This window comes from Echinococcus granulosus (assembly GCF_000524195.1).
Source record: "Echinococcus granulosus chromosome Unknown EG_S00002, whole genome shotgun sequence".
Lineage (NCBI taxonomy): Eukaryota > Metazoa > Platyhelminthes > Cestoda > Cyclophyllidea > Taeniidae > Echinococcus > Echinococcus granulosus.
Window position 1 is genome coordinate 2733944 of NW_020170382.1, and position 27198 is coordinate 2761141.

Here is a 27198-nt window from a genome sequence, read left to right on the forward strand (position 1 = left end):
ATGACCACGACGGAAAACACGTGTTCAAATGGCGACGCAAATCTTGGCATACACTATGCCGCTCCGCGGCCAGGCATGAGATCATCCAAATTCACTTCTAACATCCATTCCCTTCCTCTTCCCTTACACACCACCATCATCCTCCTGCTCCTGGTTCCCCTCTCTAAAGGATTTATTGCCAGATTTGAAATCAACGAGGGTGTCCCTGTGGAAAGTCATGTGGGCTCATTGGCGTCGCATAGTCACTCTCCAAGTGGTAGTTTAATATACAATAAGGTGCCCAATCTGAAAGACGCCTCGAGGTACTTCAATGTGGACAAGTTTTCTGGCCGGATCAGTGTGGCCCTCGATTTGGATAGGGAGGTGATTTGTCCCCTTCCCACTCACAAACCTGATGACGAATGCATCCTTCGGTTCAGCGTGACCTGTCTTCGGATCGTCGGCAGGAGTGTCGAAGCCATAGCTGATGTGGTGGTCACTCTACGTGATGTCAATGACAACGGATGCTACTTTGTACCCTCTACAGAGCAGACCATTCTAATTCGGGAAAATGCTGATGTAGACAAAACCCGAGTTCAGTTAAACTCACCACTAGACCCTGATAGTGCGGGGCTTGGTCACTCCATTCAGTGGAACCAGGTGAGGTTGGAAGACCCCTCAGCAACTTTTCATCTTCATGTGGTCTACTCAAGAACAGGAGGTAATTTGCGCAGTTCCCATCCTGTGGGCTATCGACAACAGGATGCACAGTTATTCCTTGGTCTTCTTCGACCTCTTGATTATGAGAGCAGTAAACAGCATTATCTAACCATTGTGGCTGGCGACGGCCTTCATGAATGCAAGCTTACAGTCCGTATTGAAGTTGAAGATGCAGATGACAATCTGCCGATTTTCGAAAAGGCAGTCTACAACGTAAGTGTCGCAGAAAATCTGCCCTTTAACGAGAAAATTGTCACCGTCAAAGCTCACGATGCAGATGCTGGTGAATTTGGAAGGGTGTTTTATTCTATTGATCCCTACCTCACGGACCCCTCTAACCTGGAGATGTTTCATGTAGATCAAGAAAGTGGGGCCATCTTTCGAAAAAGCAAACCCCGTTATCAAGACTCATTGCACTACCAGTTGACCATAAAAGCCAGTAACAACGCTCAGTCATCTGCCATTCCACCTGCGACCTACATCGGTGGTCAGTCCAGCTTTCTGACCAAGGTTTTTATCACTCTGGAAGATGTCAATGACCACGAGCCTATCATTACCATATTTTCTCCCACTGGTTCAAAAAAATTAACCCTCACTGAGAATTTGCCCGGTGGTCGGGATGTTGCAATCCTAAGTGTGGAGGATAAAGATACAGGAGTGAATGCAGTCGTTGAATGTCATTTGAAATCACAGTCTATTCGAGGGGCTCTTTTACTGCGTCCAATGACATCGGAAACGGAATCTTTCGATCATTCTGCTAAGGTTGCCACAAGTCGAAAGTATAAATTACTGACAACTCGCTCGTTCGACCGTGAGCAGCATCCAGAGATACACTTCACAATTGAGTGCTGGGATGGTGGCAAACCGGTTATGCGATCGATTCAAAAAGAGACGATCCACATTATTGACGTAAACGATTGTGCACCCATTTTTGGAAACAAGACCCATCATTTCCGAGTGTACGAAGACCCAAGCCCTGGCACTGCTGGAGTAATTAGGAACAGCATTCAGCCAGAACAGATTGGACAAATTAGGGCTCGTGATGACGATACCGAACAGAATGCAAAATTGCAGTACCAATTCTCCTCCGAGTGCCCACAAAGTTTCCTGGACCTGGTAAAATTAGACAAAGATACTGGAACATTGCACTCAACAGGAGGATTGGACCGAGAAAAATTAGCTTTTATAAGCTGTAAAGTTATTGCCAGTGATATGGGATCTCCACCACTCTCAAGTCAAACTGAAGTAGCGATTGAAATTCTTGACATGAATGACAATGCGCCACAGTTTGAGCACCACGAATACAATTTTCAAGTGGAAGAGAACTTACAGTCTGGAACATTAATAGGCATCATTCGCGTTTTTGACGTTGATCTTGGTATCAATTCCAAGTTGGAGTTCAGCTTGGAGGGTATGCAAGCCACCCCATGGTCGAAAGAAGATAACATGGAGAGTCTCTTTTCCAGTGTTAATCCGAAGAGAGAAAAACTGAGTAGTCAACACCTGAGTCTCCTACGGTTCGAAGCTATACCTGTAAGAACGCACTTGCCTGGTGGACACTATGGACGCAATTCAAGTCGCGGTGAAGAAGATGGAGGTACCTACGAGGTTCGACTGTACACTGCGGCCCCAATAGATAGAGAATCACTTGTCTCCCTGCCTGCAATTGATGGTAGTGTTTCTTCAATGAATGGCTCAGCCGAGACTGTAGTGCTCCGATTTATGCTTCGGGCTCAGGATTCAGGTAATCCACGTCTTGTCAGTCGAGTTCCCATCAATCTACGGATCTCTGATGTCAATGACAATGCACCGGTATTCATCTTGCCTCCAGCAGATTCCGTAAACGCTACGGAAGTTCGGCTGTCTATTCGCGAACCTATTGGATTCCAGTTTACTAAGGTCAGTAGAGCATTCGTTTCTTTGAAAAAATAGTCTACCTAGGAAATTGATCTCGTTTTCTGTTTAGGTAAGTGGATTTATTAAAGCAATATAGTAGTGATTGCCAAAATGTAGTTTTGTGGCGTTTTTCCACACAGAAAAAAGACAGTTCACTCTGGCTGGTGTGTTTACATTAGAACACTTGTGCATGTGATGAAGCATAAAAAGAATAAAAGAAAGCAATCCAAAATAGGCCTAACAATACCGTTAGTTGGGTGTCTGGAAAGCATGTTGATGCTCACTAAACCTTCATGAAACTTAGGTATTTTTAATTAACTTTGATCAAGTACATTCAGTTTACTAAACGATTTTTTGTAATTAGTAGCACACTTCTGACGCTCTAACTCACCCAAAAGGTAGGTAAAATTGTTGACACAACTTCCCTGACTGGAATCGTTAAGCAATTCCCAGCTTTAAGCTCTCTTTTTGCGGGGGATTAAGACAGCTACAGTTTACCTCGTAGCAATATAAAGACCATTCCACTGGCGGTGGCAAGATTTTGGACCCAATTTAACAACCATTTTGGCAATCTACCGAAGAGAAGCTTGACTAAATTTTAGTATTGCGTACAAGGTTTTGTGGCCACTGAGGTGGGTCGAGAAATGTGATGTCAATCAGGGATTCCGCACTATTGTGAGCTTTAGGGGAACCGGTTACTCGTGGATTAAAATTTTAGTTTCCTAACCTTTAAAAACTTTGCTTCATTCAGAGAATAAATAAATATATGTGTAATCATTTTCAGCCCTAAAAGTTTGCCACTACATAAATACGCGATGGCACAAGGACAAGCTTGACATTCAGCAAAAACTTCACTTATAAAATATTATACTACGCTGAAATCCCAAAGACCCGTGCTTGAGTTCTCTCAAAAATGCTCCTGCGTTTTTAATAACTAACACATTTGAACTGATATTTGTTTATGTAAATTCTTTCATCAAGATCTTGAGAGAGTGTAGGAGCAAGAGTTAAAATTCAGACCGTTTTGGACTTTCAAGGACGAGAACGATCATTCCACTGTCATAATCTTCATAAAATTTACTTGCCGCTGTCATTACCAATTTATGATTCCTGTACTTTTGCACTACAGCCTCTTGACTTGACAGAGCACTTTACATACAACGTAGCAGCTGGGTAATCGGCCAGCGATGGCCGAGTTATAAATCATTCTATATTCATCCCAATGTCACTCCGATATTAGCTAGGGGTAGTCATAACTTTCCACGCACAGTGTTGCTAAGTCTTACTAGAGTTTTCAAGAAGGTTTTGAGGTTGCTACCATGCTGCATCCGTACCTCCAATTCAAGTTCACACATTTCCTTCACGTGCCTAAGCAACTGCCATAACACGAGCAAACAAAATTCCTCTGTCAACCACTGTTTACCATTTAAAGTATTAGCTTGCAAATGTCTTTAGGTATCAAAATTACCAGCATCTCCAAACAGAAAAACAAATTTTAAGAAACAGGCAAAACCTAAAGAAAATGTAGTTTGTCTAGGGTAATACCTACTAAAGGTTTTGGCAGACCGAATCCCATTTTTCAGACAAAATCGGTGTTCAAAAGGGGGAATAAATGACATTTTAGCAGTCCAATAAGCTCAAAAGATGTCACTATTTAACTCAGAATACTTGACTATACATCACCTCTTCAACAATGGTGACTCTCAGGGTTATCAATTGCTCCCGGAGCTTTCTTACAACGCGCTTGTCCAAATTCACGGTCTACAGGCGTGTCCTCTATCGAGAAGAGTGCTGAAAAAATAGCACAATTTGAGAAACAAGAACAATTTCCACTTTCTATTTTCTCTACAGATCAAAGTCATGACGTTTGTGATATTTTGGTCAATATATTCCTGACAAAGTAGAGAGCACCATGATAGCCCCATTCTTGGAGTTTTCGAAATTGCTCTACTACCAGTTTTGGCCTTTGGTGAGTAATTACACGGCTAACTTGAAGAAATAATGTTATCAAGACTTTCCACACTTTCTTTTCATTATTACTTGAGTATTGTATTCATATCATCAGGTTAATTTTTCATGGATCCTGCTTTAAAGTTACGTCCTAGTTGTAAATTCTTATTTACAAAAAATAAGACCTCTCCTCTTTCTTGTGAATATAAGATTAAATTGCAAGCCAAAAATTGTGTTTAATGGGTGCGCAATTAGGAAGTAACACTCAATATTTAGTTTTTGTATATTAGCCAGGATTTTTATCCTAATTGTATTCCTTCGGGGTCGTTTCATCTAGGCCGTTGAAGCGGAACTATTTCCCCAAAATGAGAACGGGAGGGGAACTCAGTTGCGCATTTAATAAGAATGGATTCGCATGATGGATGCAAAAGGGCAGTCACTTTCCCAAGTGATTGACAAATGATCTCCCTGTCGATCAGTTTTGTCTCTTTAACATGAAAACACCCATTTGTTTTAGTCCTGTAGTATATTTTCAGCTCATTTCAAATGTCCATTACTAACTAGGAATTTCTTTTCCTCAAGAGAAGAAAAGCAAATTGCCTGGACGGTAATTGGTTCCAGCGGGGCGCTTAGTGACCGCTTGCGGGAAACTGGGGTACGCATTCGTCCCCTACCTCCACTCACGTTTTGCCAACGAGAGCGAGCATAAAATTGACATAAAAAGCTCTCCTGCCCAAGCGTCTGTTTATTCTCCTCTCTCCTGTCCATTAATCGCCTCATATAGCTGCTGATCCAACCAGACCCCGCTAATAGTTCCGAAGTTCCAAAAAATTTTAGTCTTGTCACTTGTGAATTTGATTTGTGTCTGCCAAGTTATCAAATCCAACTCCAAAACACTTTAGGCTTTCTAAATGAACTGGATCGAAATTCTTCAAGCTGCACACAAAGTCCTTGTGCAGAACGGATGGGAAATTAGCGAAAAATACTATCCTCATTTAATTCGACAAATAAAAGTGGTCTATTTAATTCGGTTTTCCACTAATTTTAAAAAATTGGAATGCTTTTACTATTATGAGGTTTATATCCCAGTCTCTAAAATAATAAAGTATTTTATATAGAGGAATTTTTTGAATCAGTCCTTTAATGTACCTTGTAGAGAAGTTTGGCGTATTAACAGCCCAACTTTTAATAAGCCCCTATTAGTCTTGAATTTCAGTTAAATAACCTGGTTTTAACTAATTCTTCATTCAGACGACGAAAAGAGCATGTCTCAAAATCTACTCACTCCAAAGTAAATGAAGGTAGTTCCTTGTTTGTAATTTTTATGGATTTCAAAACTAACTCCCGCTACCCTTTCTCATGCATCAGTAAGCATAAGTTCACGTGGAAGCTCTAGGTGGAGAGCATCTAAGGAGTGAAAGATTTATCTGTATTGGTGAAATTAGTGCCTTATCAGCTACCCGGTCTAGAGTTTGTCAGCTTTGCTTTGCATCTATTTTAAAAAAACTAGCACAAGTCTCCCGTTCACTTACCCTTTCCCTCTTTGGGGATAAGAAAGCTGGTTAGATTGTTAGCACTGACCTAAGCGCTGCCCTCTTGGGGCTCAATAAGGAGTGCAGCTAGTTAATTATTAACCGCCAATACTACTCCTGCTAATTTCGTAACAACGTCTACGAATTGGTGAATTTGTTTACAACTTACTGTGTGCCATCATACTGCTCAAAAACTAGTGAGCCAAACGTCTGCATATAGATATCTACTGAAACAAAGTGTTCATCTCTAAAGCTTGTACAATTTCAGCGGTGGAGGAATAATTTGAATGTGTTTTACTAACAAAAAACCAGCCAATGATTAGATCATATGTTAAATTTACAAGTTTTCTGTAATCTCTACGAGTTACTAATATCTAGAATTCCTTGAAAAAGCATCATGCAAATTTTAAAAGTTAAATTTATTAACTAAGACTCGTGGTCCCTCAAGTGGTCGACCGCTTATGCTTCCCCAGTATTGGTGTGTGATCTGTAAGCAGTAAAAAATTGGGGATTAAAATTTGCTCTCTAGCACTTTTAATGAAAAATTCACAAGTCCACCAGTTAAACTAACAAGACAGGTTTTTCGCATAAAATTGTGAATGTGGTGACGTTTAAACGCTTAAATTGCTTCGTGCCCATTTGTCAACCAGGAGAGGATCTAAAGCAGTGTTTAATCTTTTGAGTGACCTTTTAAAATCTGCAGTCATAAACCGATTCCAACCAAACCAAAGTGCTTCTCGATAACCTCTGAATAGTGCTGTTTAAAGGTTCCCCCGATGAAAGCCCATCTACAGAGTTCTTACTATCCTATTCTTTGCAATTCCATCAATAATTGGCTCTAATTTTTTAAGCGAATAGGACTAAATCCTACTGAATATCCTTTTTAATGTTTTCTTAACGTCATATCAAAAGTCATTGTTACGATGAAAGGCCACTCGATCTATGACGGTTGAGAGCGTGCATTTGTTACCAAGCTAATAAGGCCCAGAATATGGTGACTGAGTTCCCGCAGAACCCTAGAAAATCGGTATTTTTAGTTAAGTGCTTGTGTCCAATGGGGAAAAAAACTTGCCCCTCTGTTTAGATGTCGATGAAACAAGAGTTAGACACTACCCTTGGGACCTCTTTTTTATTAATTATTGGGGAATTCAAAGGTATGCACCCCTTCGATGGTGTACCTTTGAAAATATTAGTGCATATCCCTTTTCATCAAAAAATCATAATAAAGGCGAGTTTAGGCTTGTTCTTTATCGGATTAATCGGTTCATGAAAACTTAACTCAAAACCTGGTACTAGGGTTTGAATATTCAATCGTTTTCGTTAAAAATCCCTACTGGTATAACATGTCTTATCCTACCTTGGATTTCAAAATATTTGCAATTAAAATCAAAGCAAACGACAAGTAGACTAAACTGCGAAACCTGAATTTACAAATGTATTCACTGTTGTAGCTATTAGTTTCTTTGTACGAATAGTAGTTAAACTAATTATTTACAGTCACAATGAGAAATATTTTGGATTTTGTGAGTTGAAGCAAAGGCTGTGTCTGTTTCGGTTGTCAATATGCAATCAAGTTGGTTCTAGCGATCGACAGGTCAGAACCGCGTATTGAATTGAACAAAAGGCCATTTCTCGCACCCTTGGGCACGTACGAATGCTTGTTTACATGTTGGAGGGTGACAGGACACAATGATACCCAAACAATATGATTCAAAAATGGACGGGAAGGAAGAGACGAGATATATCCATTCAGTTTTCCAGCGGACTAGCAACCGTTTTCATAAGAAGCGTTTCGGTGGCATAAAACGCTGGTCGTGACCCGAGGAGGTCGTGGTGGCGAACAGAAACCGCCGGAACACGTTTCTTCGGGCGCGTGTGACCGTTTGCAGATAGTTTATGCGGCGTTTAGTCGGGTTACAAGGGAAGGCTACTGAATGTCGAGTTCCACATTTCATGAAGTCTGCCAGGATCTATTCAACGACCCGTGTTTCTGTTTATTACCTTTAAACCCTGTTACACGAATTCATTTGATTTAAATTTTTGAAACGAATCTGCAACCATCTCTAGGAAGTTTATTTGAAGTGATAAGTTAGCTAAATTTATTGATTTTTCCTATTTTTGACATTTTTCCAAAACGAGTTGAACATAATTTTCCCAAATAATTTGAAAATTTAAGGTAAGTATTTTAAGTCGCCATTTTATTTCAACCAGCATGTGAGGAATTTTATGTAAAAGGAACTAAGTCTTATCGAACTTTTTATTTTCGTTTCAAAAGACTTTGTTAAATTTGCTATCTTATGTGTAACTGTGCGTTTGCTCCCATTTTTTCGAGATATTTTTTGATGAATACAGTTATTTGCACATGGGTCGTATTTGAATTTAGATGAGTTTGCACAAAAGGCTAGTTTCTTTATCAGATTTATGATTTTCTAAAAATTTTCCGTTAGTGCTAAACTTGCTAAATTATATTGCCTCTATAAGTGCTATATGCAAATAAAATTTCTAAGTGCATAGCAATACCACTTCAAAGAACACCTTATTTGAAAAATTCACGTCTTTTCTGACTTTTTAGTAAATTAAAGTACCGTAAAGGAATATATTAATGATGTTTCCAACCCCACTTAAGAGTGCGAAAGACGCTAAGGGGGAAAAAAATTCATCACAAGCAGCACTTTATTGTTTTAATTGGCCAGCATATTAGCTGGCGTTGCTGCCTCAGTACATCTTGAAAAATGCTCAACCTACCAAACGCGGTTCCATCATTATCTTTGTTCGTCAGTGGAGCCTTTGCAGGAAATTTTGGTTTTCCATCATCTTGTAGTAAAAATCGGCAAACCATTAAGCCTAGTGAATGCTTCTGCCGTTTTTCAAATGGCAGGGAAAGAGACCTTGAATCAACACGCAAGGCTAAGCCAGATTTTAAAGCAGCTACTAAGGAACTGAGCTTTCCACATTTACAAACCTTTCGATGGAAGGCAGTACTGCTCGTGGCTCTAATCAATTCATAAAATTCTGGTTTTTAGCAAAAACGGAAAGTTTTTGGAACCGCAGTTGGCAAATACTTTGAATGCGGTCTTGAAGTGGTTCTGATAGGATTGCATTCTGGTTTCGTCAATTTTGTGGATACTACTAGTAAATATTCCAGAGTCTTTATGTGTCTCAATAAAATAACTCCAGAAATTTTAGAAAGGTTTCGATGCAGAAAGTCATCACTTTGACCTAATATCATCACAAAACTAGTCCTAACTATCACCCATAATTATCCGGAAAAGGGCGAGTAATAAATTATCTTTTTAAAATGCGTCCTCTGGATGTTTGTATTAATGATAACTTTAAATGTGCCTTAAAATTCCAGCTTATAGGTATAAATCATTTTAAATTTCTGACCATAGTTATGAGACAATGCTGATCTTTTAAAATCTATGGAATACGAATTTTTATGAACTGTCTTAAACAAAAATATGGCGCTTGCATTTAAATTACTGCATAAGCGCTTGAATATGAATTGAAAAGTTGTATCATTTTCTAAACTCAAGATCGAGACTTTAGTCCAATTTTAACCAAAATATTGCATTGTTTTTGAATGAACAACTTTTCATAATATTAAAAAACTAGTATTTATGGGCGAATTGATATGGATGGAAGTAATAGTGACTTCATTTCGTTTTGTAATTTTGCTGGATATAAATTGCTTCCTACCGGGACTGCAAAGTGGGCGCATTAACATTTGGCAAAGATAAAATAGGGCAATAATGGAACATGCAATAAACTTTCCTTTTGCCTCATTTATTTACTCTTCTTTGAACCCTTACTCCCTTACTAAATGAAAAGACAAGTAAACGCAGTTGTGCCCTTACTAGGAATACACGGAGAACCGCATCAGATTGTCATCTTTCATAGAATTCACTTAACTAAGGTGAGACAAAGTTCCGTTCCATTTCCTCGCGCTAATTTACGGTGACCATTCTTCTCCCCCCTGCTCTCCCTACCCGGCTGATTTGCCTCCAGAGAAGATTAAATTATTCGTCCTCTAACATACCGCATTCGTATTATTAGATCGGTGAGCATCGGCTTTATAAATAAGTCAACCAACGTTTCCTTGACTAGGCAAAATAAACCACCCTTTTGGATCCCAAAAAGCCAAGATTATTATTTCAAAGCTCCAAGTAACCATTATTTGCCCTAAATTTTCATCCCTACAGCTGAAGTAAAAGGGCCATTTATCAGCATATCTTGAGGCAAATCATTTTTTAGTTATTCCATTTTATCAAAGTGGCTAAAAATCTATTCAAGATAACGCAAATATTTTAAGAAAGTGAAAACCTTAAATCACTCATACCCTTTATGACTTTCATTAAAATTTGGTTAGATTGCAAATTGCACCGTTGATAGGTCTTTAAAGTGGTATTTTAACTGTTGTAATCAGTATTAAATATCGAGCGACATTATTGCAATAATGGTGCAACTGGCTACTTCCAAAGTTAAAAAAGGTCTACTAGTAAAATTTTGTTTTCGAAAGAATGAAATGACTACACGTTTGCATAATTAAAGATTTGGGGGTTTTTCAGATTAACAGTGGGTTTCGCTTGTTAACTAGTAAGGGAAAAAAACATGAAAAGTCTTTTTATTTATAAAGTTCGAGGCGGTTAAGTCCTGGAAACTTTTTTTGCCACTAAAATGAACTATTCCCGTTTTCGCAAAAATGAGTGTTCAAGTATGAATAGATGACTGTAAAACGCAATGTTTTCAGTTCCTTGGAAAATACGAACTTATGAGCTTATTATTACAGCTCATTGTCTGGTGAACCAACTTGCTATTTTGGAAATTGAGCAGTAGTGTCTTTCTCTCACTCTCTCTGTTTTTGTCAAATCGTTTTTTATACTCACGAGATGGCCACCCACGATAAGTGGTAACTGCGTAAATTAATGCTAAACATTTTTTTTCACACTCGCCACACATCATTTGCGTACACGGAGAGAAGAGCTAAGAGGGGGAACAGCGGCAGATGATGGGCAATGAAATTGTCAGAATTTACGCCTACATGAGTCAGGAAGTAGGAACGCTGGTGCAGTTCGTAATCCGCATCATTTAATTGCTCCGCATGGACTGTTCTCTCAGGGACTTCCCCTTAAAAAAGCGATCCTCTTATTAGACAGAAAGTGGCACTTTGGTTGGTTAGGCCAAGGCAGAGGAGGATGTGGTAGCACTGCCGCGAAAATATGACGTCAAAATATTTTTTTACCGGAGAAGTAGAACGAAGTCAATCCTTGCTAAGTGCTCACGTCTTTTGGTTAGCAGATCATAACTTCTGTTTTGGAACTGAGCAATGGTTTGGTAGTAAATCACGTTATATGTTAAATTTGCCCACATCTTCCTTCATATCTTTGGACGCTCCTCCTTCATGCATCCCTTCGGACAAAATTGGAAAATTACTGTAAGTGGATTATTTTGCATGGTATATACCACAGAAGTATTCTTAAAGCGATGAATTTTTGAAAGACAAAACCATCTTAGGTAGTGAAATTACTTCCATTCTTACTTCTAAAAAATATCCCACTGATCCACCAGTACAGGACAGATATAGCTCGTTTGTTACTGGCAGAGAGTCCAGTTCCAGTAGAAAAGCCAATTTTTTGCATAATCGCTTGTAACTTGTGTAAATCTTAGAATTCATGAGATAAAAGTGCTGTAAATAAAGTTCCTTCCCCCCTTCAGAAAATGCATGGCCACCAATGGGCCTGAAAAGCACATTTTATGCTAGATTTTTAGACTCACAGTGGTCTAAATTCAAGATGTTTCAAGAATTCTGCTTGACATATATTTCCATGATACTATGGTGTAATAAAGAACAATAATATTAATAGATCCAATTAAGTAAACTGATTTTTCTGTGTCGTCAAAATGCGACAATGACTGCCGTTGCCCTCATTCGAATGCCGAACAATAATGCGAATCTCGACAAAATGAACCCCAAATTATCAATGGAAAAGTTGTTCTGCATAATGCCTCATTAACAGGCGCAGCATTCGACGGATAACGCAGAGTAGTTATCACATTTCCCTCAAGTGAATAATTCATATTGACTTTGGTCAATTACTTCTAACTATCGCCAGGAAAAGTAAGACAGAGAAAGAAGACGGAATCAAACAGAGAAAAGCTGACTAGTTTTGCTTACTCTTTAGATCTTTGCCTCCGATCCTGATGCCGCAGAGAACGCTAGTCTCATCTATCGCATTCGTGCCGGTGATCCATTCGATCTGTTCAAACTGGACCCACGGAGCGGGGAGCTCTCAGTTGCAAAGGACTGTAGTAGCTCAGGCCAGTACATGGGCCAGTACCTCCTCTTCTTGGAGGCTGCCGACCGTGGATCACCACGACGTTTCAGTGAGGCACAACTCCTTATCCATATGGACGACTCAGAGCCGTTAGGTCGAGTAGAACGTGACATTTTTGGTTTTCCCATTCGTTCATCGGTTCGTGGTGGCAGTAGCGTTGGAGGAGCAGGCAGTCGCAGCATGAACCTCTACATCATCACTGCTATCATTATCGCCTCCTTTATCATCTCCAGTGTCCTCCTGGTGGCTATTTGCTTGGTAGTACGAAGGGCAAGGACGACGGAGCAGAATGGAAGAGGAGTAGGGCGGTACTGTGGTGGTGGGAGGGATGGTGGAGGAGGCCTTCATAACGGATCCATCTTCCGTGATACAAACATTGGAAATGGCTACTTGAAGTCGGTGCCATTGTCGCTACCTCAAACGAAGTATACGACGTGTGATCCTCTGGATGAAGGTGAGTCAATTTAACTGCAAGGATTGCGCGTTTATCCCATGTGAAATCTAACCAAATGCAACTGAACTCCTAAGGGGTCATGATTAGGTTTTCCTACTTTCAGAAAATGTTTACTTTTAACGCATTTTGTCACTCTGTTGAAATTTGGAAGATTATTTTATGAAAAACTTTAAGTTGGAAGTAAAATAAAAATTGACTATGCATTCCATTCAGTGAATTCTCTTTTGTATAAAATCGTAATGAAGATTGATTCTAATAATTCCGCTACGCCTTGTGATAGGATTTGTGAACAATTTGCTTGCTTTTTTCCTTGTGTTAGGGTCTAATTTACATAAAAGAACCATTATATGCTGTGCTTTAAGAACACAATTTCGATTAATTTTCCGTTTTGTGCGATTTACACCCCGAGCCTCGTATAGGGCGATCAATTTCCTTGCCGTTCAAAGTCTAGGTAATGCTATGTGTGATTGACCTATCTGACTAAGAAGTAGTAAAAAACCATTTGCCTTAGGATGCTGCATTCGCACAAATGGCCTAAAGCAATGCACAAGATGCATTTTAGCAAACTCGCACATGACAACGGCAAGCTATTCCTTGATGAGAACGGCTTTAAGTTACGTCTGGCTTACTACTCACACGTCATCTGGTTTGTTGGTGAAGGTGAAGGAAATCTGAAACGTTCCCTTTTTATTTTACAGCCAAAATGTTTTCCTTTATTCACAAATTGTTTCCACATTAAAATTTAATACGCATGCAGCTGCTTTACTTACCTATTTGTCGAGAATAGTTAGCGGGAACGTTTTATAATTTTATAAGATAAAAGAAGTGCGTTAAAAATCCATTAATAAACTTTGGAAAAATTGTTGGAATTTCAAAATTCTAGAAGTGACATTAACTCGTTATTTGAGGCCCTTAATACATTCCTATTAACAGAAGTTTCTAATTTTAAATCCTGCTCCCATTTTAATGGACCAATTTGGGTATGGTATTACGAATCAAGGTTAATAGTGGCAAATATGATTACTTATCTCAAGACTTAAGACCCCAGCTTCAGGCGGTTTCAAACTTTTAAAGCGTTTTTGAAATTCAAAAAATCATTTTACTAACTCAAGCACTTTTGAATTGTGCCTGAATGACCTTAAAATTGGTTAGTCCAGGTGAGACGTGGTGAATTTCATTCTGATTATACCAGTTTCAGGAAGTATACGGGTGTTGGATAAGTAAAAATTCACATCTATTTTTTCGGAGTAACTGCTGATGCAAAGCATTTTTAGAATATTAGAGGGTAACAGCCAAACTCCCACGAAACGACTATTCTTGGAGTGCACGATAGAAATGAACAATGTGATTAAGAATGAAATGGGAAAACTATCACCTATTTATGGAATTGAAGCTTTGGTTTTACATGATCTTCTGCTACAAATTGACTCTGAATATCGTTTTTACCATTTCTACACTTAAAGGAGATCGATGTGGTCATCTACCACTAGCATGAATAATGATGTTAGTTCTCCCAAAGTTTACCTAGAAATACTGCCAAAATTTACTTAAAAAACAATGCAGCACTTGAGTTATTCATTTAACAGGTATGGCTCCTTCGTGTTTTAAGGTGCCATAATATAATCAGCCTCATCTTTTGTAATTCGTAGGTAAGTAAAATAAGGAAAAAGCTTTTATCAACATGCGCATTCCTTCCTTGTGAGAGGGTGAGTCTATTGACAAACAGTTTTTTAGCTTTTGGAATCAACAAGTGTCTTTTTTCTCGACTTGCGCTTGAAAATGCTCACACGTATAGATCAATTTAAGTTGAATAGAAAATGCTTACACCAGATATAAAAAAGCTATTGGAGTTGGCACTCTCTGTTAGTGAGGTTAAATATATTTCTTCAGAACTGCCATAATGGCCTAAATAGTGGGGGTTTTATAAAGTAAATGTTTAAAAGTGCTTGAGTAATTCGACAGCCTTAATTGATCAGTAATACGAGTAGTGTTGAAGGCAAATGCGACTTTTAAGGTTGTAAAAAATACTTGAATGAGTTTGAGCTACAGCTATGTTTTGGAACATTTCATTATTTACCCAGTATTTGGAATGTTTAGGTACAGAAAATTTTGTTAGTGCGGTTGAACCTTTCCTAACTAACCCCACTGTACTAGTACCCTGCCAGAGCTGACTATTCCGAGATTCAGAAATTCATGACTGATTGCGTGTACCACGCTGACAGGGATATTCACAGTACTCGCGATTTCATGAAGGCCTATGTTTCGACTGTACTTTAGGGATCAGGTGTTCCATTCACTTGCTAAGTGTTCACAGAGCTGAATACCTGCCATATCCTGAGAACTGCTGCGACTGGGACCGTAAGTACGGTCGTCTTTATACCGTTTATACCCTAAGTATTTTATACAGTTAAACAGCTAAGAGACATAATGCTTTATGCTGCTTGAAGTTTTCTTCAATAGTTCCCATTTGCAAGTTTGGAACAAGCTTCTTTCATTTCACAATGTTGCACGCACACGTCCGCACTACCAATACCAGCTTCAAAGTCTCCGACTGAATTCATTGACCTTTTATGTTGCTGATTACGTGAGTTTGGTGAACGAAAACGCCTGTTAATTTATAGCCTGCATGAGACACAAGTAGGCTGATGTACGTGTTAGCCAAATGAACCAGTCATTTGGCATTAAATAAATGTTTTGTTCTCGTTTGGAAGACCGAACCAATGCTCCGTGATTTAGCAAGTCTAATTAAGGGTCAAATACAGTCTTTTTCACCTGCTACCGTAATTTGAAACCAGAACTGACTTGGAGATAGCTAAAGCAGGATGCTGCTGAGAGGGGCAACTCACTCAGAATACGTACCCATACGTCTATCCGGTAGTCTGTTAATGTCACATTTTGACGATGTGCTTGCGTCTTTCGATGCATTTACATTCAGCAGGTGCTTCACCAAGTGGAACACACGTTACGACCAATTCTGTTGAGGATTATAGTCTTCTGCGTTGATTGTCTGCTAAAGGGGTATGGTATCATATGCACAGAATTCCCTTCCCGATTATTGTACCCACCTACCAAATTAGCTCTTAACATTTTTGGGCGGTTCCTGGATTTTTTGCTTTATCGAATGCTGCACAACAAGTGAGCCGTAACTAATTTAGAAGGCGGGAAGGAATGCGTGTGGCAACGTTTTGACTGCAAGAGAGCCAGACATGAAGTGCGCCTCTGTGGGAAATATGCCGCTTGAGAATTTTCAGTTTGGAACACTGAGCCTTGGTCTGCCTATTGCAGTTTCGTCACGTGTTGTGTGGTCTCCAACGACAAGCCTCACTTTCTGTTCTGTTGAACACACCGTTGCTGTTAGCTGCTTCAGGGCTTGCATAAGCGGTTCGTGACACACAACACTTTCCCGTGAAGTTGATGCAACGCTTCTTTTTTATCACAAGCTATTTATTTCCTGAGGCTAGATATCTACAGGAATCTCGATAGCAAGAACAGAGCTGAGTCGAGACGTCGGGTATTTTTTCCTGCTTTGTCAACTTTTTCTACTATTTTCAAGTACTTTTACTTCATTTCCACGCAGGCGAACAGCTCCGATGCTTTAACATATTGTTTGGGGTATTTTTAATTCTGCAACTCAAAAACCCACCTCGGTTTTAAGCGTGAGTAGAGTTTTTTCTAACTCTAAATTGTAAGAATTAGGAAAGGTCTTAACCTGCTTGAAGGTTTTTCCTCTGCAAAGGGACTACCATAACTTTCACCATAAAGTTTAAGCTGGTCTAAAGACATAAAGGTGACTCGGGACGATAAATTAAATCAACTGTCAAACAACCTGAAATCTTTTTCGAATACAGTTATAAATTATATTAGGAGATGTTTATTTCCTCTCTAGTGTCACCTTATTAAGCGGAGTAGCGGATAGCTCTCCTTTTTGAGTATAGCGATGTTATACAGTACGGATTCTTTCAAAGTGAACAAAATGCAGTGAAGTTATTCATTACTTTCACCATACTTTGGGAAGATCTGACAACAGTTAAATTACCAATAATTTTGACAGTTACAGTGGTGTCTTTATGGTCTTCATAAGACTTTTGAAATATGGTCCACAGCTACTCTATTAGCATAAAGTAGTTCGTAGCCTTGTTGTATTCATTGTGGTTTTATGTTTGGAGAGATATTTTCAAAAACGCAATATTCACTGCAAGCCTAAAAATTTCACGAAACACCTAAAACTGTTGCTCTAATGATTTTTTAAATCGCTGATAGACTTTTTCCGAGTGGAAAGGCTGTAAAAGTGGGATCACAGGGATTAGCAACGCAACCGTGATTTAAAATAAAAGCCCTCTTATTGCTTGTGTTTGCGGATACTGGTAACTATGCAAAAACGACGTTTGTACCTATTGGAAGTCAGGCAGATCCACATATGGCGAATGGTAACAGTCAATCAACCAAAATATCGGGTAGAAATTCGCTTTTTGTAAATATTAACTTGATGCCAATTATCTTAAATAATCTGATCTGTTATGTTCATTGGCATTGTTATAAGCTAACCTATGAGAAATATACCCTTTGATTGTTACAAACAGTGATGACATTTTCACGTGTTCCCAACCATATAGTTCTTTCCATTCGGTAATCCAACAGTGCGTTTTTTATGCAACTCTGCTTTCAGAAAATTTTACAAAAAATCAAAAATGATAGATCATCTAATATTTTGAAACCACTGGCTTAGAGGATATAGGCTAGCATATCTTTCACAGGAATTACTCAAATCTCTAAAAATATCTGTAATGCAAAAGCTGTAATTTAATCGAATCATTTCAAAAACCTGTAATTTTGCTCCAAACCGAGGAACATTGAGGCAGTAGATAAGGTAATGCGTCACCGCAGATATCAAAGATAATGCTACTGGAAAGTAGGTTCCCAAGTAGAATTCAGTAGTACGCCCCATACTAAAACACTTGTACAATTAGAAACATTGTATTTAATATTAAACATTGCAAATCTACACGAAATTTTAATCAGTGTGCATCAATATGATGATGGAACTGTACAGGCAAGCAGATATTGCTAGTGTTAGTTTGGATTTCAGATGCAAAAGGTCTACTAGATCAAAATAATTAACACTGATGTATGGGATCCCACGTGGAATTCATTAAAAAGTGTGTTGATAACACTAACGTAATATTGCAAAGATAGCTGCGATTGTGCAATTTTTCCTTCATGGGTAGATGTCAAGAACTCTTGTAAAATTATATTTTCATGGTTACGAAGTTTCATAAAAACGAAAATGAATTGTCATGGTAGTAATTGAAAGCTTTTACTAGAAATCGAAAGTGGGTTCATTTTAAGAGAGGTGTATGATCTACTAATGAGAATGGAATCAGTGGTAGCAAAATTACCAGGCGCCAAAAATTATAAGATTTTTGCATCTGTTTGTCTTTTTTAACTTTCCAAATGGAGTAGTGGAGGAGACGATAAGCCGTCAGTAGTAAAGAATATCTTAGTCTAAATTTAAGACATGGCTCCGAAGTATACAGTAAATATCAAAATGGTGGTGATGACATCTTGGTCATCATTGTTCACCAACAACGATTCCAGATCTTTCGGAAGCCAACTTCTCCTATCTGACTCCGCAACCGAGCAACGGCGGCTATGTTTACGAGGGGACAATGGGCTTTCAACCTGCACCCTTTTGCTCGCCTGGGGCCACCACCACCGCCACCATCCTTGCTGAGGTGTCGCCTGCAGCTGCTACTGCCACAGCATCACCGCATGCACAATTGCTGGCCGCTACCGCCACAACCGGTCCCGATGGCATAATCCGTCTCTCCTGCCTGCCCCCCAAACAGGCCCACACCCTTGGCAGATGCACCTTTCTCGGCCAAAAGAAACTGGTGAGTTTTGTGGAGCTCTGATGGTTATTTAATCGAATAAAAGTAGCGAGAATCCCAAAAGTGAGGCAATTCTTACATAAAATGGAAGTTGTGGAGTCAACATAAAATTTTAAGTTGCTTGTTAAAATTAAAAATTGAACTTATTCCCAGAGACCAACAGGGTGTCTTAATGTTTGAGCATTTGTTTAAGAAGGTAATGAATACAAAATACAGGCGTTTGACTGCAAATCGGAGAAATGTTTTCTATTTTGTGAAAAAAACCATTGAAAAGGTGAGTCATTATCATCATCAAAAATGAGAGTTGAATTTTGTAAGTTCCATTTATTTCATTAACAGTTAGTGATACCGTGACCATCTCTTAGTAGAAAAAAACGTAAAACAGAAATATTCTTAGAGGCTTTTAGGTAGATCATTGTAAAGAAACCATAAACAGGGAAGCTACCTAAAAAATTAGTGAAATTTAGCGAATTTCGTAGAAGTTGGTGATGATCCATTGGTTAGACAGTTGCCTATTAATGCAAAGAACCCAAACCATGGACAATTCCGTCTCCCCCTCTTTTAAAATGAAGATGGTAGACGGGATGAAAATCTTTGCCTGCACTAAAACCTCTAAATGAAATGGTGAAGTTACGCAGATTTTAGGTGATATGTTTAGGTACCCTGGTAATTTGACATATTTTTAAGTAGGCAAAATATTTCAGCCATGGCGCGAATTTTCATAGGCCTTCACAACCCCTTTCAAAGAAGAATTCATTTGACGCCAATTGGCAGCAAGCTAAAAAAATTCAATCACGCCATTTCCGAAGGAGTCTCCAATTTTCTTATGTTAGATATTCATCATTGTAGTAATGAAGGTGCGGGGACTTATCAACTTTTCTCTCACAAATCTGAAAAATCGCTTTTTTATCGAGTAGTTGGCAAAAATATGGCCGAAATTTCCTGTCAACATCTTTCGTAAAACTTGTTTGCAGAAATGGGTGCTCTGCTTAATTGTTCGCAAAGCTAGAAAACTGTATCCTAATGTAAAGCAGTTTGCCACCAGAGGTAGTACTTCGCATTGCGAAATAGCACTCGTTTAAAGTGCTTGCCTATAGTGCATCAGAAATACTGGTTGCGATGACAAGCGGAAGTATGAATTAACGCTCCATGACACTGGATGATCCTTTTTACCTCCTGAAATTTCCTCAGGATGGAATAAGAAGAAAGAATGCTGCACATTAGTGTGGATTTCAAAACAATTCACTGTTTGGAGAAAATCGAGCTTGTTTTTTAAGTTGAGCAATATTTTAAAGGCAAAATAACACAACAGTGGTGGAATGATGTATATTTTAAACGTCGAAGAATTTTAAAACTAGACGTTATTTTATGCATTTGTATTTTCTTTTCAAATGCTATGCATTTCTTACCTTAACCGCTATACTGTGGTTTTAGAATTCCCATTTTAAGACCTAACTCCATTCGGAAAATTTATCAACAAAGAGACAACTATTAGTTTAAGTCGCTTTTGATACTTATAATCTTAGATTTGACTGGATAGTAGGATGAGGAGGTACAGTGATAAGAGAAGAGACTTAATTCAAAAAGGGAAATGCTTCCAATTGCAGATTTCTGTAGCGAGCGTAATTGGTGACATGCAATGGAACTGAAATGACATTTGCAAATTGAATTATTTCTCACTCTAACTTGAAACCATATTTTGACCTGTTAATAATCTCTGCTTCTTATTTAATAAAATCATTCAGATTTTCGGATGCCGAAGCAATTTGCAGGGATTTAAATGCTGCTAAAGAAAAGTCGACACGACATTTTCCGAACTTATTGGTTGCCATGATAACCAAAGTGAATTGGACTAACGGGCACAAACATCATGTTTTATTATTATTATTTTAATTAAACCATAAAGTTGGATTTTAATAGAAAAACCTCGTTAATTCAGTAGCGGACCCGAAACACTTGACGGAACCATTTAAGACTTTCATACAAAGAATTCATTTACAAAACAACCAATCGCACCAACTGATCATCATGACAAATCAACTTCACCCAATTACATTTCTGGTGTCTGGGGCTATAATACTTTGCATCAAATCCTTTTTATTAGTCATTAAGCTTGACAAGATAATTACTTTCATGTCACTCGATTGTCGTGCTCATTAAAAGTGGAATAGTTCTCGAAATTAGACCTTTCTTTATGAAATTTCGATTAAATAAGCATCTTATTAAACAAATTATTTTCTAAAAAAGGATTTTTACGAATGGGGGGAGTTTAAAATGTCTATGGCTTCTTACGAAGACTATCCTTGACAAACCTGAGATTCCAAGTAGCAAATACATTTATTTACTTCGAGGCCTGTAATTTTCAAGCTAGGTTAAATTTGTTTCGTCTACAAATCGAAATGCGCCTTAACACTTTGTGTGTTTTTGCACTTTTCTCTTTGTACCTTGACTACATTTCAACCCAAACTCCGTTTTTGCTACATCCAATTCCCTTTCGCCTCTAATTTACTCACCAGTCAACTTGATGAAGCCTCATCCTCCTCCCCTCTGAAACATGGCCTAATTTTAAGTAAAAGCGTTTGCCTTGTTTTTACAACGTGACGTTGACACCCGAACTCACTGGTGCCTTTTGCCGGCATTAATCCCCCACCCCCCCACCTCCTATCGGCATTATAGACATCCTGAACCGCTGTCTCCTGCACTAATACCTGAAAAACGTTTGATTTGGCGAAACTCCAGGTACTCTTTTTCAGCCCTTCTTGCCCCGATGCAGTCTTTGTGACCCTGTTTTGTTGCCGCCCAAAGGGTGTCTTTCAACTGGGCTTGCCCACATTGCCATGACCACTTCCTATGCCGTCTTTTTCAATAACCCTATCTAGTCTTTCAAGGGCTAATATTGGTGAATTTCAGGACAGAATTTCCACCAGATGGCTTTGTAATTATCTGTCCGAAATTCTCATTGCCATCAATTAATGCAGCTCGAATTCAAATATCGTATGCTTGAGTCGTGAAGATCATGTCTTGTAAATAAATTTCCTAGGAAAATGGTTTCACTAAGCTTCTTCGACTTTTATGATCCCAATTGATCGCAGGTTGATTAGTCGCCTCCCTTCCAGTCGACAGTGTCGCCGTGTGCTTTATCTGAAATAAGCAAGTATTGTCAAGCTAACTTCTGTTTCATATCCTTATAATAATTTTACATTGACGTAGTCATCATGCCCGACTGCGTCCAAGATATTTAGATTTCCCGTATTTGGGGTACTACCTTCGTTACAATCCCCCCCCCCACCTTTCTCTTAAATGACAGGCATGTAGACAGCTTGAGGCATTTAATTGAAGCAAACAGGCGGTACTAGATGAAACAAGCACCATATAGACTGATTTAATTCCCTCGCAATTTGTCATGTGAACAGCACTCGTGACAGTTGGTATCAGATTAATTTTCCTGCACTAAAAAAATTAATGACGCCATTGTTCTCCTCCTCCTCTCCCCCGGCACACAAACACACTCCATGACTCATTCGTAATGAGGACCAGCTGCCAGTTTTTGTATTCACTGGCAAAAATCCGATGTCAGGACGTTTCTGATGCTCAACTTTTCCCACCTTTGGGATGGAGTTCTGCCAACGGATCGTTTATTTGGGTGATTTAATTATTTTTTGTGCGACTTCAGTTTATATAAACTAATATTTTGATCGATGACTTAAGAGATAGGGGATAGTCGCAACACTAAGGGGATAACATTCAGGTGAAAACTACGCCACATGAGGCAGACCAACCCATCCCGGCGTAGGCTAGTCCATAGTAACGCCTGAATAAGATATGATGTACTCTCAATGTACATCTTCCAGGTGCAGTGAACTCACCCTAAACCAGTCCCCAAGCAAATTGACTTAGTTAATACGAGTTTCAAGCTAATAGGGATCAAGTAATTAATCACGAGTCTTTAAATATGCCTTTACAAAAGGTCTAGAGAGCAGTAATTACTGCTAACGTTTGGTTAATCATCCGTGACCAGGTCAAATGTTAACATAGTCAAAGTAAGTTGATTTATATTTTGCACGAATCATCCTTTTTCATTAGACAAGATTCTTATCTAAGCGGAAAGATAGATTTTGGAAATTAAATAGCATTGAAAAAAAGCCGGCAGTAAAGTTGGAAAAGAAATGAAGAGAAATATGCAACCAACGAAATTTGCATTCACAAATGAGAGTAATCATTATTATTCGATAGTCGTTTGTTTCGAATCTCTGTAAAGAACAACGTCTTGCATAAGGCGTAGCTTTCTCAATAAAATTTTATGGCATAAACACAAACACCCTTTCGGAGCTTAATGTGTACCCGCAGCCGCTATCAGAAGATGCTTTCTTCTTTAAGCGAGTAAAATTGTTATTAGGCAGAGCACAGGTTAGCTTGAAAGTTGTTATTATTATTGAAACGCTAACGTAGTCTAAAATCTAAATTTGAGTCCCTTGATTCAAACGACCTCTTAAGGAAAGTGATTCTGCACTTGGATAACTTGGGATTGCATGTTTATTTAGATTTCCTATACATGGAGCAGAATTATTATGAATGCTTGAATTCATCTTTAATCAGGATTATTAAGTTTTATACTCAATTTCATGACACTGCTTAAGGAAGAGGAGTTTTTAATTCCAAAGACTGGGAAATCGACAAACTCGCCTGTATAGTGTGAAGAATATAAAACAGAGCGGGTTAAAGAATGGACTTATAATAATGACGAAACACCCTAACATTGCGTCAATTGCTTGTTCACACTGCATCAGCTAAAATAACCTTACCAATCCCATTTGTGATTTATCATAAAGCATAATAAAGTGTCTGAATGCGCCCTAAGTAAAATAATCATAAAGCGTCTCAGACCAAGCGAATTAATCAGTAGATTTTTTCATTGTATATGCAATCAAAAAAATGTTACGAGGTCAGTTCTTAAAATTTTCGGAATAAAGGCTTTCAAAGTGCCTTCTAATGAACCAGTTATTTCTGGAATTAGTCAAGCCTTCACAGCATCTGCTTTGTGACTCGCTCAGCTTTTCTGTCCTGAGTTCTTTAGAGACCCTATTAATGTTCACTGCAGAAATGCTATTTTCGCCAATTCATTTAGAAGAGTCTTGTTTTCAGACAAAACGACTTCAGTTAAAGCAAGTAATTTGGTTGTATAATCAGTTCAGCGACCTCAGAACTGGACTTTTATCTAATACAAGGTACGTATTTTCTTCAACTTCCAAATTCTCTTTAGGCCTGAGTCACCTTGTCACCTATCAGGCCTGGCGTCATAGCACTGTAGGAAAAGGAGAAACGTTTTCTTACTCAGTAGTGTCATTTACACATTACACTGTTCTCAAATTTTATACTGCTATTGCAGTTAGTTTTGGAATGTGATTACCTGCCATGCTCGTGAAGTCAGAAGTTGGACCTGATTAAACCTAAGGTCTGCTCCCAGCAAAATTTCCTTTGCTGGGATAAGTCAATTAGTATAATGGCGTTAAATTATGTTTCAACGCTAACACTGGAAGGAGCTGTCATGATTAAATCTAATTTCCAACCGAATTAGTTCTCTACGCACCAGTGACAATCCATTTTCTCGAACATCTTGACATTGGGATGTTTCTCGAATTTTTATTATAGACAAAAGATACGATTTATATAGCCCGAAGAAATTTTTGCCAAACCTACAACTGACAGCATTTTGAGTGACCCTCTATAAAAAATGTCGGTTTTCCAATTATGTCTCAGATTTAATACATATTAGGCGAATTTGTCTACTTTATTTTGTTGATACAAGTCTTCTAGGGGATCTGTAAGGCATCTGTTGTTAGCAAAGGTCTGCTTTTTTCATCTATATGATATAGAGAGCCATTTAATTCAGAATTCAAATCAAGTACCATGAGAACATATTAAAACAACATATCACTAGATCATTTCAAAGCCATTGCTGTATCATAAAGTGTTTATAAATAATCAACCACAGTTTTGTTTTCCCCTACTGCAATTTTTTACAAGTTGGACTTCATATTAGATGGCTGTCTTTATTATGTATGGCTGTCAACTCGGGTATACAGAAATGGTTAACACTATGAATACAAATCTCAGGAAAGTCAACAAATTCTGGAAAAATTGCTCTATCTAAACCTGCAATTATGTTTACTGATTTAACATTTCTTATGTCTGAAAATGTGCAATAGAACTTTCACTGATGAATGTGTGAAGGGCTGAGAAATCCCTAAAAAGACTCTTGAGCACACGTTAGTACAATAAAAGGGATTTTAGGGTGAAAGGAGAATGACGTGTATGTAAAGTGCAGTGATTTCCTCCGCTTCCTCCGCACCGCTCAACACTTCCACGAAATTCTGTTTTAACGTGATTTTTTGTGAGAGAACACCCATTAAAATTTTCCGTAAAGCTCAAAGGATCATGGCATAAGAGAATTTGCCATCATCGTTACCCCTTGTGCAATCACGGTATTCGCTTTTAAAGCAACGTTATATGACCTTCCAAGGGATAGGACCTTAAACGCTTTAAGCATGCAATATGAAATCATAATATTTTCGCCTAAAAATATCACCTATTTTCCATGCCTTCCAAGCTCTTACTTTAAATTATCAGACTGTTATAATCTGTTTAATGGTGGAATAATGTCCCTATATTTTTACCTGTTTCTTAGTACTTTTTTCTATCTACTGCTTATAACACTCCAATGATGAGCATTTTTACAAACTTGGAATTTAAACTCCTCCACAAGCAGTAGAGAAATTTTCTTCCTTTTTGTCTAAAATCAGAGCAAATAAGAGGGTGATGTTTTTCTAGCCTTGGCTAACGTGAAAAGGAGCGATTCTTCCTTAATAACCCGTGAGAAGTTAATGAAATGCAGAAGTGGGTTTTTAAACAACCTTATTTTCTCTCTAGTAGGAATCAATATTTTCATATTTGTGGACAAAAATCTTTAACGCTCCTTTTTTTCTTTTCCACGTAACGCTGAATTCTCTTCTCATGGTGCTGGCTGTTCGAGGGTTTATTTCACGTTCTAAAAGTAATAAAACTTTTTTGATTACTTTCTTTCTGGCTTTTAAATGTGTGGAAACGAACTGTCGTCATGAAAAGTGTAGATAGATTACATTGTAGTATTTTTTTTAACAAAGTTTTTTGTATGACACTATGCTCGCTGCCGCAATTCCTTATGCTTAGAATTCGACAAAATGCAAAGTGTTACATATTGCAAGTCAAAAATAATTTAGTTTTGCTTATTCTATTTTTCAATTTAACCAAATTTTTGGTGGCAAATAGAGAGTCAAAACGTGCTACTATGAAAATATTTAGTAGCATCTCAGTAGTAAGTGATATGTGGTAATAAATAGGAATGTGGCCATCTCTGTAATATTTTTTGTGGTTAAGTGCAATAGTGGGAGACTCCAATTTTCCACGAATATATTTAAGTTTATTTGGAAATAAGTTCTATTAAAAGAGCTCATTAGTAATGCTACTATTTGTGCCCTAGCTGTTTTAATCTCATTGTGCAACAGAGGTTTGCAATCAGACTGCCAAAGTATTAATCAGTTTATCAAATAATATTTAAATTCCCTGACACGTCAAAGCGTCAAATCATACACATGTGCCATGTCACTATACCCCTCGGAAGTGCATATAAATGATAGCATGTAATGTGACCAATCAAGAAGTGCTTTAGATTAAATAATTATTTCTGAAAATTTTAATTTATCCTGTAGTGATCGCACTTAATATCAAACATTACAAATTTATCTAATCCTAGAACTCAACAGGCGTATGCCCCTACGGATCATTATACCTAGCCTTCAATTCAGTTTGTAACCGGGATGTCTCACTTGTTCTTCATTCTATTGGTATTCGATTGTTTTTCACAATTTTTGGAAAACTGGTTAGTCTGCCTATATTTCGACAAAATGTATGAAGAACTGAGTGCGATTAATCAATTCTCAAGGAAATACATTAGGCATTTACAAAGTATTTTATGATGACTCCAACTGAAGTCGAACTTGAATTTATATTATCTGAAGGTCAATAATTTAGAATAATTCTAGATTCGCATTCTAACGGAGATATCATTTTTATGGCCTGCTTAGACTGAGGATCGAGTGAAAGGCAAGAGAAACAGTCTAACAGATCGAGACTCAGGCAATGGGGACAGCCTGGACGTCGGCTCCTGCCTGCTCAATTTCCCTTCCAGCCTGGAGGCGCCAAGAAGCACCACGCCCTGCTTCCAGCATCTTCAAAATCAACACCTCCACCAGTACCAGTTCCAGCCGCTCCCACCTACGTTGGCATTTGCCGCCTCCACTGAGTTGCAGAAGCATCAGCACCAACAGTACATAACCGCCTCTTCACCCAAGGAGGTGGTAGAGGCGGTGGATGCCAGTGGCAATCTATTAACCTCTACCTTCGTTTGA

The 27198-nt window shown here is 38.4% G+C and overlaps 1 protein-coding gene across 1 annotated transcript; it reads left to right on the forward strand. All coding sequences in view use genetic code 11, as the record gives it.

Annotated features, from left to right (window-relative positions):
• Nucleotides 1–27198, forward strand: EGR_00632 (Protocadherin gamma-A3; the record flags this gene model as incomplete). The annotated part of the gene is made up of 4 exons (XM_024489881.1): nucleotides 1–2598; nucleotides 12260–12866; nucleotides 18462–18757; nucleotides 26875–27198. The coding sequence occupies 4 exons, from the start codon at nucleotides 1–3 to the stop codon at nucleotides 27196–27198; spliced, it is 3825 nt and encodes a 1274-aa protein (XP_024355878.1).